This window comes from Caenorhabditis remanei, chromosome IV, assembly GCF_010183535.1.
Source record: "Caenorhabditis remanei strain PX506 chromosome IV, whole genome shotgun sequence".
NCBI lineage: Eukaryota > Metazoa > Nematoda > Chromadorea > Rhabditida > Rhabditidae > Caenorhabditis > Caenorhabditis remanei.
In genome coordinates this window covers 5,483,511-5,499,389 of record NC_071331.1, presented here as the reverse complement: position 1 = coordinate 5,499,389, position 15,879 = coordinate 5,483,511, and the positions used below count along the sequence as shown (strand labels likewise).

Below are 15,879 nucleotides of genomic sequence, written 5' to 3'. Positions count from 1 at the left end.
GAAATCCCTTGTTTTTTCTGACTCTGAAGATGACAAAAAATCTTTCATATCGCCTCTGTGGATCAATCCGGAAACGGACGACACGTTTCGAATCCTTTTTTTCTATATCTGAATATAAGAAAATATATTTTACGTCCCAACATGGGTTTGATCCAACTGACTACAGTCAACGTTGCCGAACTTGACAGATCGGGTTCCTGAACGCACCGACCTTCCCCATTTGAAAGTCGAACTTCGCTTTGAAGTATAACCCCTCGCAATATGAACAAATTTGATCCACCCTTCTGGAATAGTTAAGGTCTGGTTGTGCACAGTAGCAGCTACTCCGAGAAGAGCTTCTTTCTTCTCGCCGTCACATCATCGGGATCGTCTGGTAGCTCCCCGGAAAGCTACTGAAGCCCTTCTAAATTATCTTCGGACTCTTGTTCACTGCTGTTTCCAATTTTTTGGTGCTGGTTCTTTTGCTGTTCAACTTCTCAGTGTCAGCCTGTAGACATCTTCGGGCTGCTGTATCATCTACCATTGATTTCAACCTCAACTCTTTCTCATCCTGACTCTCAGCTTCTCGTTTGGCAACCAAGCGATTTGAATTAGCAGCTTTATTTTTCTGAAGTCATTAAAAGTTGATCTCTCTTTCTCTCTTAAGCGAGGTTATGGGTTTTTCTTATCTTGTTTTCGTACTGACTCCTGTGTCATCATCTCGTCCTCAATCCCTTCCATTCCGTCAAGCTCTACGATCATATGTGCCAAGGCCGTCAAAAAGGCCGGTGGGCGATTTTATATCTCAGTTCCCAGCCTTGGAAAATGTTAGCTTCTTCAGCCGGCCTTGAAGAGAACCAATAGATTAGTCCATATGCAAAAATTAAGCCCATTTCGTTCATCCGCGGCCTCGACGGCCCTGAAAGCCACGGCCGGCCGTACGATAGCCTTGATCCGAGCTGATATCCGTCCTATATTCATCTCGCCTCTTTCTGCCGATAGGTCAACAACATTTGCTATGAATTGTGGACAATCTCAAGCCCGGATAGCAGTGCCCGACCGTAGTTGTTGGAGACAGTGACGCCATGAAGGAAATAGGAAAATGATAGTTATCAGCAGTTCAAAAGAATGGGATTTACGTGGCCACATGTCTGTACTTCACGCAACTTCCGCTTTTCACTGTATTTTACACGAAAAAGTAGGCGGAGCTAAAACCGTGGTAAGAAGAAGAAGGTAAATTCTTGCCAGATTGGATATAAATACTTTTAAAAACGTGGACTCATGTCCACAATTGATCCATCCCCTATTAGATGTCTCCAGAAAACTGCCCGTATTTATATGATATTGATCAATCTGGAAAAAAACGACACGGTTGGAATCATATACTTTTCTGAATCCTATGATACCAAAACATCTTTCACGTTTTCGCTTTTTAGAACGCGGACCGTATTTTTCCTTATTGGAAACAGACGACACGTTCGGAAATCTCTTTTTTCCGAATTTATCAACAAAAAAAATTAAAAATCTTTTTTCGCCCTAAAAACTCGAACTAAAGACTAACTGTAGTCAACGACGCATAACTTGCCAGATCGGACGCAGCGACACGTCAACCGTAACCATGCGGCCACGGAAAATGCCAGCCGAAGAAAGGAAAGAAATGACAACGCTTAGGCCGAGAGTTTCACGTCACTTTTTCCGATTTTCATTCCCCTATGCTTTATCAGTGTTTTTGGCTCAGAAGACGTCATTTTGAGAATTTTGAAAAAAGACAAAGACGGGCATCATGCGGGGGAAATTTCTGATCTTTTGGTCCAACTTTGAAGAAAATCAGTCCAGTAGGGAGGGCTGTAGGATCGGCGACACACACACAAACATACAGAATCTGGTGTTTGTTAATAGTAAAGATTAAAACTTTTTATAAGACACAATCATAAATCTCTTTTAAAATTATTCCAAAAGTCCAAAAATCTAGGCAAGAACTTCATACTCATCATGGTAGATCAAGTGTCTATCCCCTTCTTTCTTCCAGATTTGTACGAATTTTCCCTTGATAGTGCCAGCTTTTTCAGTTTCCGAAGTGAAGTCAGCAGTGATGATGAGGTAGTCTCCAGTTCCCTCATACTTGGCATTCGAGAAGGTAGAGGTGGATTTTCCAGTGAATTCGGCAAACTTGATGAACTCGGCTTTCATGGCTGGAATATTTAGTGTTTCAAAACTATGATTTCAAACATTCCGGGATGGGGAAACAGTATCCCTTTCCCGGCTATTTCCAAAGCAACTCACCTTCTTTTCCGAAAGTCGCCTCCTTTCCTTTCTGAACAATGACTCCATTTGGATGGTAATACGTGGGTACAGTATCCCAGTCGAGGTTGTCAATAGCCTTACAGTAGGCTTCGAATTGGGGTTTTAGAGCAGCTTGCGCGTCTGTAAAAGGTGAGAATTTCGGCTTTGAATGTGAAAGTATAAGTTGAACCTAGCAATGGAAAATATCTCACTGTTATCAGTTTCGTGAAATTAAAATTGTTTAATCTGGCAAACCGGAAATTTTCAGTTTCACATACAGTAGCGAGCATAGGTGAGGGCAGATTCATACTTTCATGTGTAACTCTGCTGAATCGTGTCCGTTTTGAATAAATTTTTTTTTAAAGGTTGCTGAAATATCCAGTAACAAGAAAACAAGTTTTTTGTAAAAATTTTAGTTTTGATTTTTTTCAATAAGTGATTTTTCCTGTTCGTGATTTGAAAATTCGAAAAAAAACTTTTTATTTTTCTCTTGGAGTTATTTAGTTTTTAATGTCAAATTGATGGAAAATGCTCATATAAACAAAAAATTATGTTGAACTGATTTCTGAAACCCTGAGCATCGTGCCAGAGCTCCAGAAGTCAAATGTAGTGTACTCGGGAAAAGCATCATAACTCATCAAAAAATGTTTCAATTTTGTCAAAAATAGTACCGAATGATGTGTCTTACGTTTTTCTACTAACAAACATCAAACAATTTTAATTTTAGAAAAAAAAAATTTTTCAAATTTTTTTCACTCAAAAATTATTTTATTCCCATTTTCCCTCAATTTTAAGCATTTTCTGGGTATAAAACGATCATGCTTTTCAAAAACCTTATCCAAAATGTCTTTTCGCACATAATAAAACTCATGGATGTATTCCTTGTTTGTTTTATACCCAGAAAATGCCTAAAATTGAGGGAAAATGGGAATAAAATAATTTTTGAGTGAAAAAAATTTGAAAAATTATTTTTTTTTAATTAAAATTTTTTGATGTTGGTCTGTAGAAGAACTCAAAACACGTCTTTTGGTACATGTTTTGGCTGATTTAGAGCATTTTTTGATGAGTTATGATGATTTTCCCGAGGACGCCACTTTTGACTTCTGGAGCTCTGGCACGATGCTCTGGAACTAAGAAACCAATTCAACATAATTTTTTGTTTATATGAGCATTTTCCATCAAGTTGACATTAAAAACTAAATAACTCCAAGAGAAAAATAAAAAGTTTTTTTTCGAATTTTCAAATCACGAAGAGGAAAAATCAATTATTGAAAAAAATAATAACTGAAACTTTTACCAAAAACTTATTTTCTTGTTACTGGATATTTCAGCTATCTGTCAAAAAAAAGATTGTGCAAAACGGACATGATTCAGCTGAGTTACACATGAAAGTATGAATCTGCCCTCACCTATGCTCGCTACTGTAGTCTTGGTAACCAACTTGCTAAGGTTCTCTATTAAGAGGCACTATCTTTACTAATAATATTCAACAGATCCGTTTGTGTATTTGTTTGTCGCCAGCCATAACTCCCTCTGTACTGGGCCGATTTTTATGAAACCTGGATAGATAGATTGGAAATGTGTCTTAGTTGATGCCCGAACTTTTATTTTTTCAAAAATTTCAAATTTAACGTCTTCTGGAGACGATTTCGATTTCTACAGTAAAAAGCGCTGACAAACGGTGTGTCCCGACAGGGTGGTAGAAAGCTCAAGATATCAACCTAACACTACTGACTCGGTGTTTCTTGACTGCATTCTCGAGAGCGTCCCGGCCGCGCGTGTTTGGTGTAGTGGGCAACGCAGATGGCTCTCACGGTTGGGGGTGGTGAGTTCGTTCCCGCCAGGTAGGAAATGTTTTTTGGTTTTTTGTTTTGATAAGAACATAGACAGCAAGTATGTGAAAGTTGTAAATAACTTCGGTATAGTCGAGATTTCATAGATCAAAATGGTTAAGTAATCTTCACCAATCTTTTGACACTGTTCACACCGCTACGATTCTATCATAATGAGTGATTGAGTTGCAACTTTGACGGCGTTCAAAAAACTAGAATCTCACAGAAACCGTGTCAGAATGGCAGTTTACAATAAGGCTTTTGCCCGCAGCTTCATATAAAAAACTCAAAAGACTGTAAGTGCATTTTTTAAAGAAGGGAATAGGAAATCCGAATTTTTAACAAGGGAATTGACTTTCCGTGTGCCTTGAGAAATCTCTATAAACTCAGATAGTTTCGAAGTTGCTCTTTTTTATAAAAGATCTTAGTGTGCCGTATTTAGAAGAAAGAGGCGGCATCGCCGCCGACCAATCAAAAATCAAAATTGATATTTCAATGACCTCTTCACGTTCGAAGAAGAAAAAAAGCAAAGTTATCAAATTTATTTTCTGGAAGAGACCTTTAAAATAGTTCCTGTGAATTTAGGATAAAAAATCACTGAGAAGAACTGTGAGTTCCTATTAGAAAAGCAGGGATTAAGTTACGGAACGGACTGCTCAGAGTTAACAAAAACTACATACAAAATAAGAAAATTTTCATACAATATAGAAGTAAAAGAGAAAGAAACCGGGAAACCCTTTTTTCTCTGTTGCTTATCATTAGGTTCGGGTCTACCATTGAATCGCGCCTGATCGATGACGTTTTCAGCGACCCTATGGGTATGTTAAAACTTATAGTTTTATTTCACCATACGAGGAGGGAGGAGGGAGGCGGCATCGCCGCCGATTAGTAAAAAATTGATATCTGAATTATTACTCGCTTTTAGGGAGGTTCAAAAACCGCTCATTCTAAATTCCATATTCCATCAGGATAGAAAAAGTCATTGAGAGATTTTACATTAGTGCTCTGCCGGAACGGACTGCTCAACTAGCGAAATTACCAACAAGATGTTGAAATAAATGGAAGAATGCTACTCAAGTAGTGGTGGTTTGTGAATAAGCAACTTTGTCGTTGCTCGGCTACCTAAAAAAATGAATTCTAGGATGAGAGTTTGTTAAAACACCGTCTTAGTCTGCCATATTACGAGAAGGGAGGCGGCATCGCCGCCGATCAGTCAAAAACTTCAGGAAGAATACTTTGAATCCATTTTTTGAAGATGTGAATAGAAAAGTCTTCAAGTTCTTGAACTTTGGTAAAAACAAATGGTCTTAGTCTGCCATTTTCCGAGAAGGTGAGGCGGCATCGCCGCCGATCAGACAAAAAATAAAATCTCATATCGATATGATCTCTCGCCTTTCGGGGAGGGAAGAGAGAAAAGTTATCAAGTTCACGTAAGATTGTTTTGAAATAAGGAAAACATAGGAAGAAAGTTCAAATTCGAAAATTCAAAAACAGATCATTCTATATTCCATATTCTATCAGGATAGAAAAAGTCATTGAGAAAGTTTGTAGAATTTGAGTCTGAAAAGGAGAGATTTTATAATTGTGCATTGTCGGAACGGACTGCTCAGCTAAGAAGCGCCGCAGGCGCTGTAAAACTGAGAAGGGTGGCCTAGGGAAGGAGGTTTAGTCGCCGTCAGGCGACGTAAACCGACTTGTCTGTAAGAGTGAGAATGTTTGTGTTGGGCCTTGGCACAGTTGCAAAAAGTTGTTTCAATCCGAACTCTTTTTACAGCATATGTACCCCTATGGTAGTGGTTTACAAAAAATATGTCATCAGTCCCCTATGACGTCATCATAGGAAAATATGACCAATAATTGACTTTTCACCCAAAAATTCATAAAAATTTCAATTTTTCAAATAACTTTAGGAAATTTTTGCAACATGTTAGGAATGTTTTTGACTACCCCTACACAAATTTCCAGTCCCCCAGACACCCCAGAAACCGTTCAAGTGAATTTCACTTTCATGTTTTTCCAACTTTTCTCGAAAAATCCCTCTAGAAGTACTCAAATTTCAAATTGTATTCGTATTCTCCGCAAAAAGTTCTATTAGGTCCAATTAAAATCATCAAAAAACCATTGCACCATTTTGAGATATTTCGATTTTTCCAAAAATCACATAAGGGTCCCCCCTTATGAAAAAAAATTTTCCACGAAAAATTCAAAGAAAAAATTTGTTTTGAAAATAATCAGAATATTGATAAAAGACATAAAATAAACCAATTCCAAGATTATACACCTCAGAAATTGGATGGGACCGATTTCGTTTTTTTCTTCATCGAAATTTTTTCCCATTTTTTAACGTTTTAATCAATATTTTGTACTGAAGTACACAAATTTCAAGTAATGTACTTATTTCTCGCTAAATTTAACAAATAATCAAAAAAAGACCAGTAATAAACCATTGGACCATTTTGAGATTTTTCCATTTATTTCGAAAATCACATAAGGGTCCCCCCCATGGAACAAAATTTTTATCGAAAAAAAAAATTCAACATTGTTTTGATTCAAAAACGTTCAAAACTCTTTTACAAAACATTGTGTAATATTGCATCAATGTTCCAAACGTTTTTGAATCAAAATAATGTTGAATTATTTTTTCGATAAAAATTTTGTTCCATGGGGGGGACCCTTATGTGATTTTCGAAATAAATGGAAAAATCTCAAAATGGTCCAATGGTTTATTACTGGTCTTTTTTTGATTATTTGTTAAATTTAGCGAGAAATAAGTACATTACTTGAAATTTGTGTACTTCAGTACAAAATATTGATTAAAACGTTAAAAAATGGGAAAAAATTTCGATGAAGAAAAAAACGAAATCGGTCCCATCCAATTTCTGAGGTGTATAATCTTGGAATTGGTTTATTTTATGTCTTTTATCAATATTCTAATTATTTTCAAAACAAATTTTTTCTTTGAATTTTTCGTGGAAAATTTTTTTTCATAAGGGGGGACCCTTATGTGATTTTTGGAAAAATCGAAATATCTCAAAATGGTGCAATGGTTTTTTGATGATTTTAATTGGACCTAATAGAACTTTTTGCGGAGAATACGAATACAATTTGAAATTTGAGTACTTCTAGAGGGATTTTTCGAGAAAAGTTGGAAAAACATGATAGTGAAATTCACTTGATTGGTTTCTGGGGTGTCTGGGGGACTGAAAATTTGTGTAGGGGCAGTCAAAAACATTCCTAACATGTTGCAAAAATTTCCTAAAGTTATTTGAAAAATTGAAATTTTTATGAATTTTTGGGTGAAAAGTCAATTATTGGTCATATTTTCCTATGATGACGTCATAGGGGACTGATGACATATTTTTTGTAAATCACTACCATATGGGTACATATGCTGTAAAAAGAGTTCGGATTGAAACAACTTTTTGCAACTGTGCCAAGAGGAATCCTCATCTTACAGACAACGCCTCTTAATAGAGTCGTTGAAATCGATTTGAGTAAGTTATCAGTTAGAGAATCAAATGAGGACGGGAAAAAACACCTTTGGGAGAAATCAAAGGGACTGTGGGCAAGAATAGTGAGTGATCTACACAGTTGAATCATGATGGTACGCCATTTTTGAGAAGGTGTCACGGTATCACTGATTGTCCCACAAAGTGAAAATTTTTGTACAAGTACTCCCTAGCAAGTTACGTATCGACAAAATAAAGTGATTTTTGAGCTGTCCCCTTAAAAGGACCGTAACTTCCTAGGGAGTGTCTAAACAAAGAAGTTGTCAACTACAAAAATGAGGCTCCACTTTCGTTCTATATGGTTGGTACATAATTTGCTTTGTGGGACAATCAGGGATACCGTAACACCCTCTCAAAGTTGGTTGTTTTTAACTGAAATGGCCAAACTGTATATCTAACTGGACTGTACTGTAATATCATGTGGTTCAATTCTTTAAAAAATTAACGTTTTATGGTTTTCTTATTTTCTTGTCAAAATTTTCAAAAATGCTTCATAGAACGTTCTTTACCTGTTTCATAAGATTGACTATGCTCTATTGTGTCATAGCTCAACTAGTATCATTGCATTTTTTTTTCGCAAAAGTGCCATTTTTCAACAAAAAAACTTCTACGAAACTCACCTTGAGCAGAATACGAAGCCATCCTTCACTTTTCAAAAGATCAGAGAATTCGGAGATAGAAACCACTCTATCATATTTCTGCCAGTTGTCACCACTGTTTAAATACTCATCTTGACCTCCTCCTCTCTCCCCGCCTATCCATCACTCACACCACGAGGTACACATTTTATCAAAACTCTCTTCTATCTTCTATTTTTGTTGATTGATGGGGAAAGAGAGAAACAACACAAAACACGGTTTTTCGGGAGACGGGAAACTGGTTTTTCGACGGAAGGGAGGAGAATTGGAACAACGATTTGAATTTGAAATTTGAAATTCAGATTGGGGTACACACAAACACACAAACAGAAGAATTTGTTGGATGGTAATGTGATATGACATCGAGAGACCAAAAGTCTACTAATCGGAGAGAGGGGAACGAAAACTACACTTTTTGAGAAAACTTTTTTCAAAAAAGTTTGTGTTTCTGAAAAGATAGAAATTTCACAGCTACGGGAGTTTTTTGTTCAGAAGGATAGACATTGCGTAGATGATTACGATTGGTTGTTTGTCAGAATGAGAAGTTTTCGAAACTTTATGAAACATTCATAATACAATTGTATAGCTTCCTGTTGAAAATGAGCAACTAGGAGCACGATGTCATTGAATAATCGTATTGAAGGAGGACTGAAGTCATATTTTTTATTTTAGATTACAATATTTCAGATAATTCTAAAAAACTTTCATCATTGGAGCATAATACTGCTAAAAATCGCTCAATTCCCGCTCTCCTGACTCAAAAGGAGTTTCGGGGGAAAAGTTTTTCAGCGGTGCCGTGTAGTCCTCTCGGACAAAATTTTTTTCACGAACTGTGGTCGTGATGTTTAAGATCAGAAGGTTTTGCAAGAATTATGGATGATATTTTATGTGTTGCGGAGTAACGTTCCTAGTCAGTGTAAATAAATGACGAAATCAGTTTAAACTGATAGTCATTTATACTATTCACGTCAACTAGTCGAAAGGAAATGATTATCGATATAGTCATAATCATTTTGGAAATGACGAAAACGATAGTCGATTCAGCTATTTCGTCAAAACGTTTAAAAAATAGTCGAAATAGTACAAACGTAAATAGCCGAAACGTGAGTATTTAGAGCAGAAAAATGGAAAAATTTCAGAAAATTTTTAAAATGAAAACTCATTTTCTCAGTCATTTACGTCGTTTTAATAGTTGTTTTTGTATCGGAATTAATCATTTACGTCGTTTTGATAGTTGTTTTTTCATTTCCGATAGTCAAATTACACTGTGTTTTTTAAATTATGATATTTTGATTATCATTTTTCGTCATTAATCGCGTGACGAAAAATGACTAACTAATGATTAGGAACTCTATTGCGGAGGTTCTGTCTTCATTTTATTGTTTATAACCAGTATTGCGCTAGTATAAAAGGGGTAGGGTTTCATCCATTCTCATTTTTCCTCGTTTCTTACCTTTTCTTTCTTTCTTTTTCTTTTTCTATAATATAATAAAGGTTTAATTACCCAAGCTTGAGGTCCGTGTCTTACAAGCTGTTGGATGCCCACAGGGGGAATCCCACAATTTTTGGCTCTATTCCTCGTTTTGAAGCTTATTTATTTATTTATTTAATTGCAAGGAGAACAGTTCAAGCAGCAATAGTTGGTATCACCAGTATTTTTTGTGAACCTACGGAAACAGTGAATTTGTAGAAACAGAATTTTCCTGTTTCCTGTTGCTAATGTTTCGACCAACTATTTCAAAAACTATTGCTTTGCTTTTGATCTTTACGGATCTACAATTTTTTCTTTGTCAATCAATTTGATTACAAAAATCAGATAATTGGTCTAACCTGAAAAAAATTCCTTTCAAAAAATCTGACATTTTCTAGATTCTTCAAGGGGTCGTGGCCAAACACGAAGCATCTATTTTTGAGTTTGGGGTGTCAGGCATTGCCTTTTGATCTGGTGTACAGTCGGCAGGAAAATAGTTTCTGTACTTCTTGTTTTTTTTTTGAAATTCACATAATAACTTTCCCTATGACATTCTGGTAGCAAAAATTTGAAATGAATGTGGGATATCATTTATTCAATTTTTTTTGTAAGAAACGGATTAAACGGACTAACAAAACCAGTAAAAATGTGATTCAATTCATAGGTGTTTGAAACGGGAACAAAATATAATAATATATGTTTTTAACAGAAGTTAATTGATTTCAAGCTAGTTACTTCCAAATATCAATATAATTTTTTCAACTGTTTCAGCAAGTTTTCAAAGCTATTTTTGATGTCATATTCTCATTCATTCTGCTTGCTTTCTTCTGCTGACTTCTTTCACTTTACCCACTTAAATTTGGGTTTCATTTCAAAGTTATTTTCACCGTTTCTACGAACTGTTATGATGATGAACGTCACATTTTTTATTGCTGATAATATCAATTCTGATTCATGCTCATATTCTCTTTCTTTATAAAATTTGACATCGAAGTAAAGTCATTTCACGTTATTAAATCTCTCACAACCTTCTTAATGAGTTTTCACCTAAATAAAGATCAAGAAAACTGTTGAAAACAGCAGAATCATCAACAACACGCCGGACAACAATTCGAAAACTATGGAAGACATCTATTAGGATAATGACTAGAATGGGGAAATTCCACAAGATCATTTATTTTTCGAGTCCAAGTGAATTTCGAAACGTGACTATAAAGCTGTTTCTGTTTTAAAAGGATCTCGAAACAGGTAACATTTGAAAACAAATTTTCCGCTTTTTCGCAAGTGCAGGGTTCAAAATTCTTTTTGCTTTAATTAGTTTTGAGGCTAAAAATGTTACATTGGATCCTAATCGTTACATTGTACTAGCGAGGGCTGAACAATTCATTAAGTATTATACAGATCTTAATCTGATTTAATTCAAAACGGGAACACGATATTAGTTGTGTATGCCGCAAAAAATCTTATAACATCACAGTCATCATTCTTATATATAAAAGACAATTGGGCGTTGTCTGTTTGTCTGAGGCGATGTCCGCAGCGGTTTTGGAAAAAGAAGAGAAACTGAGCCAGCGGGCAAAACCGAACTGGCGTGCTTTGGACAGCGCCGCCGCTTTAGACCACTCGACCATACGGGCACATTTGAGAAATGGTTGCCACGTAAATGATAAGAGGCCAGCCGACTGAACCGCCGAAGGCGGGGCAGATAGGCTGGTTAACAATAAGAGAAAAGGAACAGATACTAAATTATTTTTTCTCCTCATTCTTTGACAAACAATTTTTTCTGAAACTGCACTTTTTATCAGTTTTTTGCAAACGGAATTGTTGTGTTCAAGTTTTTGAAAATTTGATAAAAAATAATTTTATCTAGTAGTGTCTAACTAGTAATTGAGTTCCGCTACGTTTGGAAGCAGACACATTTTGAAACTGAACGTGAAAAAGTTAATGGAAAACGTTTTCAGGGCGATCTGATGAACACCGTTTTAAAATGTCATGTTTCTGAAATGTCAAAGTTACCAAATGCCCCGGGTGTTTGCATAACTGTCTTGGTAAAAATCATTTGATTTTGTAAAAAAAAGGTTCTCGTCAACGTCATTGTCCTAACCAACGAACGTTTTTTCTCGAATTTAATGATACAGATTTTTTGAAACACTTGTTAATTTACTTATGACCTTCACCACGTTCACCTGTAACAATGAAAAACAAATTTCGAATTACAATCTTCTGCCAAACCTTCGAAAGAAATTAGTCGTTTGAAAAATAAATGACAATCTTCTGTTTCACGAAAATAAGAAGATTCTTAAAAAATTTAAATATCTATTGAAAAAATAAAATTGTCTCAGTAACTGAGATTTACCGTTAGTTCAAGGCTGTCAGAAATCGCGGCCGGCCGCGGCTTTCTAGAGTTTCAAAGGAAAACATGACTTAATATACTTTTGACATTTTGGTACCAATCTGACAACCAGGGTTCGACCCCCACTGGCGCCAAAACTTTTTCGGGCCGACCGCGACTATTTGAGATTTTCAAGAAAATGCCGCGGCAGCCTTGCGTTAGTTCAGTGCGAAAATTCTTAAGTCATATTCATATCTAATTCTGGTCACATGATGTGATGCAATTTACAGCCTGCGTGAAAATAAATAAGTTTTTTTCGGAAGATAATAACAAAGGGAAAAATGAAAACTTTTTTACTTTTGCCAAAAATTGCCTTTTTTCTGAGAGAGTTCTCAGCACATTTTACGAAATTTTCAAAGCAAATGTAAAACCTGGGAGGCATGACCCCTTACTTATCTCCTGAAACTTAAATTTGAAAATGTGAAAATTAAACACCGAAATAACCACTCCTCGAAAACTATTCGTGAGTTGAAATTAATTTTACAGAATGGTGAAAAAAATCACGGTTTCTAAAACTTGCAAAAATTCAATTTTTGAAAATTGAGTACTGTCTTCAACGTATCCTATGAATATAATACGGATATTCAACAAACAGTGACAATGTTTGACGAAAAATCAATTAGCCAGCATTTTCGATAGAATTTAATTTTAGGGAACCTTAACATTTTAGAGTAAAGTAGCATGGAAAATTAATCAATACAAGAGATAGTGTTTGGATACTATTTTTTTCTAGAACTACTTCCAATCGGATAGTTCACTATATAGAAACTGAATCATTCCCTGATAACCTTTCATGTTTTTAGCATCTAATAATGAAGACGGTTAATTTGTTCTGGCTGTCTTTTTACTTTGGTATTATAAATTCACGACACAGCGCCGCATGGCTTCAAAGGCGCATCTAATTTATTAGAAATTTCGCGGAATGGTCTCGTAGTTGAAAAAGATCAAATACCGAATTTTCGAGCTTTGCAGGTCTAAAAATAAATGCAAATAATGTTTTTCGCCTCGAGACCATTTCGAACAAATTAGATGCGCCTGTAAAGCCATGCGGCGCAGTGTCGTGAATTTATAATAAGTGATACAGTGATACAAGTGATAAATTTATGAAAACAATACTGTCGACAGACAATTGAAACATAATTTACATTTTCTCTGATTCAGTAGTTTTAGTGAATCCTTCTATCTGTTCAAAAAGAGTTCCAGTTCTCAATTTTTCTGATATGCATGAATTATTATTGGAAAATTGTTTTTGTTTTGTTAGATACGTATAAAGACTGTTTTACATACACCGAAAATAAAGTTAGGCATTAAACGTTAACAGAAAACTTGTCCAGAAAGCGACACAATGATAATCGAAATTTCATAACATTTATTGACACATATTGAAATTGAACAAAAATTATAAATTTACTCAAAAGCGGGTGATCCGAAAAGAAAATGCAGCTTCTTTTTTTTAAATAAGTTCATGAGATGGATCTTGCTTATTTTGTGAGAAAATAATAAAACAACCGAAAAATTAAATTGAAAACATCTTACGACACTGAAGCAAAGGAACTGTTTGATGTAAACCTGATAGTGAGTTTTAACTTGGAAAGAGTCTCTAGTCTCAAAAAGATTAATTCCAGAAGATGTTCTGCTTCATTAATTTAGTATTAGAATATAATAATTTCTAAAACAATTTTTTGAGACTTTTATCTTTTTCGTTCGGATAGAAAATAGCAATGGACCAAAAATTTGAAACAAATAGTAAATTTTGATTGAGAACATTCTAAAAGTGTCTTCAGATGACAAGAAGATAATTGTAAACTGGGAAGTATATATGTTTCAACGTATCATCATTTTCAATTCCTGTGAAAGTGCCTACAGTAATTATTCAGAAAGATTTGAAATCGAAAAATGATTTGAAACCTTGTTTTTTTAACTGAAAACGAGTTTAACAAAATTCAAATGAGAAAATAAGCAGGAGTTATTGCTGTTTCAACTTTTGCAAAAATCAGAACGTATTCACACATAGACATTTATTCGCTTCCTGTTATTATTATCAAAGCGCAGACAATGAATAATAAAACACGAGATCAGCTCCAAAAATAGTTTTTGGAGAAAAACTTTAGTTTCCAGATGATCGAATTCGTAGAACTACTGAAATAATTAATAGACTGAGTGTTTTTGAACGGAAAATTTTGAATAATTGAATGAATGATCAATCCAAAACAAAAAAACATATTATAACCGAATAGATAGAAGACACAAAACAGAAATCCCCATTCAAAATCTTATTTTCAGGGAAATCGATACCAGTTGATTGTCACAATGTAACTGTTTCAAACCATTGACAAACAGAATACCGGAGTATCGAAATTATTCAGATTTGTGCAGTAGATATCTAGTCCAAAGTGCCGAATTTTTACGAAGTCTTTCTCAAGCTTTTGACAGAAAATCAGGTTTCCAGTTACAAATAACACTGCTTCACTCCAAAGTTAAATTTTGCATGGATCCAAAAAGTGGTATTCAGAGTTATTCTGTTGCTTTTCATTCATTTAAACTATAATTCATCTCTGATAGTTGATCATCCGAAAGTTAGGTTACTTGTGAAACAGAAAGTTTTCTAGTGCGAGTTTTGAGGTCTTATTTGTGTCCACTCGAATCTTGTAAATTATGAAGTAACGAAGTATCAGGTGGTGAAAATCCTACAGCAAGCAATTAGTGAATATTAAATACTCACAATGGAAAAGACGTAACTTGAAACAGTTACAGAACAGCATTGATAATTTTTCAATTTCAGATGAGGCATATCATAGCATTTGTACTTTCAGGCTGGTATAGATTTAAAAAACAACATCTTCATCTGCTAAAAATGGTTTTTCCACGAGTTGCTACTCAAAGACTCTCAGAAAATTCAACAAAAACATTTTTGATAAATTATGTTGTACTGTAAACGCTGAAATGCACACACGCAGATTTTCCATTTCGTTATCTTAGTTAACAACTAGAATTTAAAAAAAAACAGTTTTGAAACAGTAGGTGGCAGGCTTTATTCGAAACGATTCAACTTCCAAAAAAAAATTCAAGTTCCAAATCAAACTAAGATGAATCAGCCGGGAGTTATTAAAAATAGTTGTGAATCATGATGAATTGATTCCAGGTTGATGCATAAACATCGGACTGACTGTTTCTCTAAATGTAAAAAGTGGCTGAATTCAAGTCAAACAAAATTTTGATCGGAACTAAACGAATTCCGTTAAAAATAATATCTGAAAAATGAAAGCTAAACAAAATTAATGTACAGAAAAAACTGAATGCCGCAACATAATTATTACAGTTCTGCTCACTTCACGTTGAAATGAAACACAAAAAATTAAAAAAGAAAATGTTTTATCGAACAAGATTCAACTGTTTTATCAGGTGCATAAAGCAGGAGATTGAAATCTTGAGCTGATTAAGTTTCATACGGGATTGATTTTACTAAAAGTGAATGATGTTTTAAAGCAATTTGGATTTGCAATAAGTGATTCGCTATATCATTTTCTCCCGTTCTGAATTAACTATAAGAAAATATATTTTGAAAAGTCTAACTGATGGTTCTAGTTAGTACTCCAATAATTCTTTTCAACATGAAAGGTATTTTGCATCGTAAAAACAAAACTGGAAAATGAAAATAATCTTCTTGTTTCAGCGGGATCACATTTTGCTTTGTGCAACTTCAATATATTGTTATGTTCCCAAAAATCTGCTTGAATCAGAACAGAATAATAAAGTAAGCTGAATGTTTTAAATT

The 15,879-nt window shown here is 34.8% G+C and overlaps 1 protein-coding gene across 1 annotated transcript; it reads right to left on the bottom strand.

Annotated features, from left to right (window-relative positions):
- Positions 1–1,947: 1,947 nt before the first annotated feature.
- On the bottom strand, positions 1,948–4,017 carry GCK72_012490 (uncharacterized protein; the record flags this gene model as incomplete). The annotated part of the gene is made up of 3 exons (XM_053729156.1): positions 1,948–2,171; positions 2,263–2,403; positions 3,984–4,017. 3 exons carry the CDS (start codon positions 4,015–4,017, stop codon positions 1,948–1,950), a joined length of 399 nt encoding a protein of 132 aa, XP_053583928.1.
- Between the last annotated feature and the right edge of the window lie 11,862 nt (positions 4,018–15,879).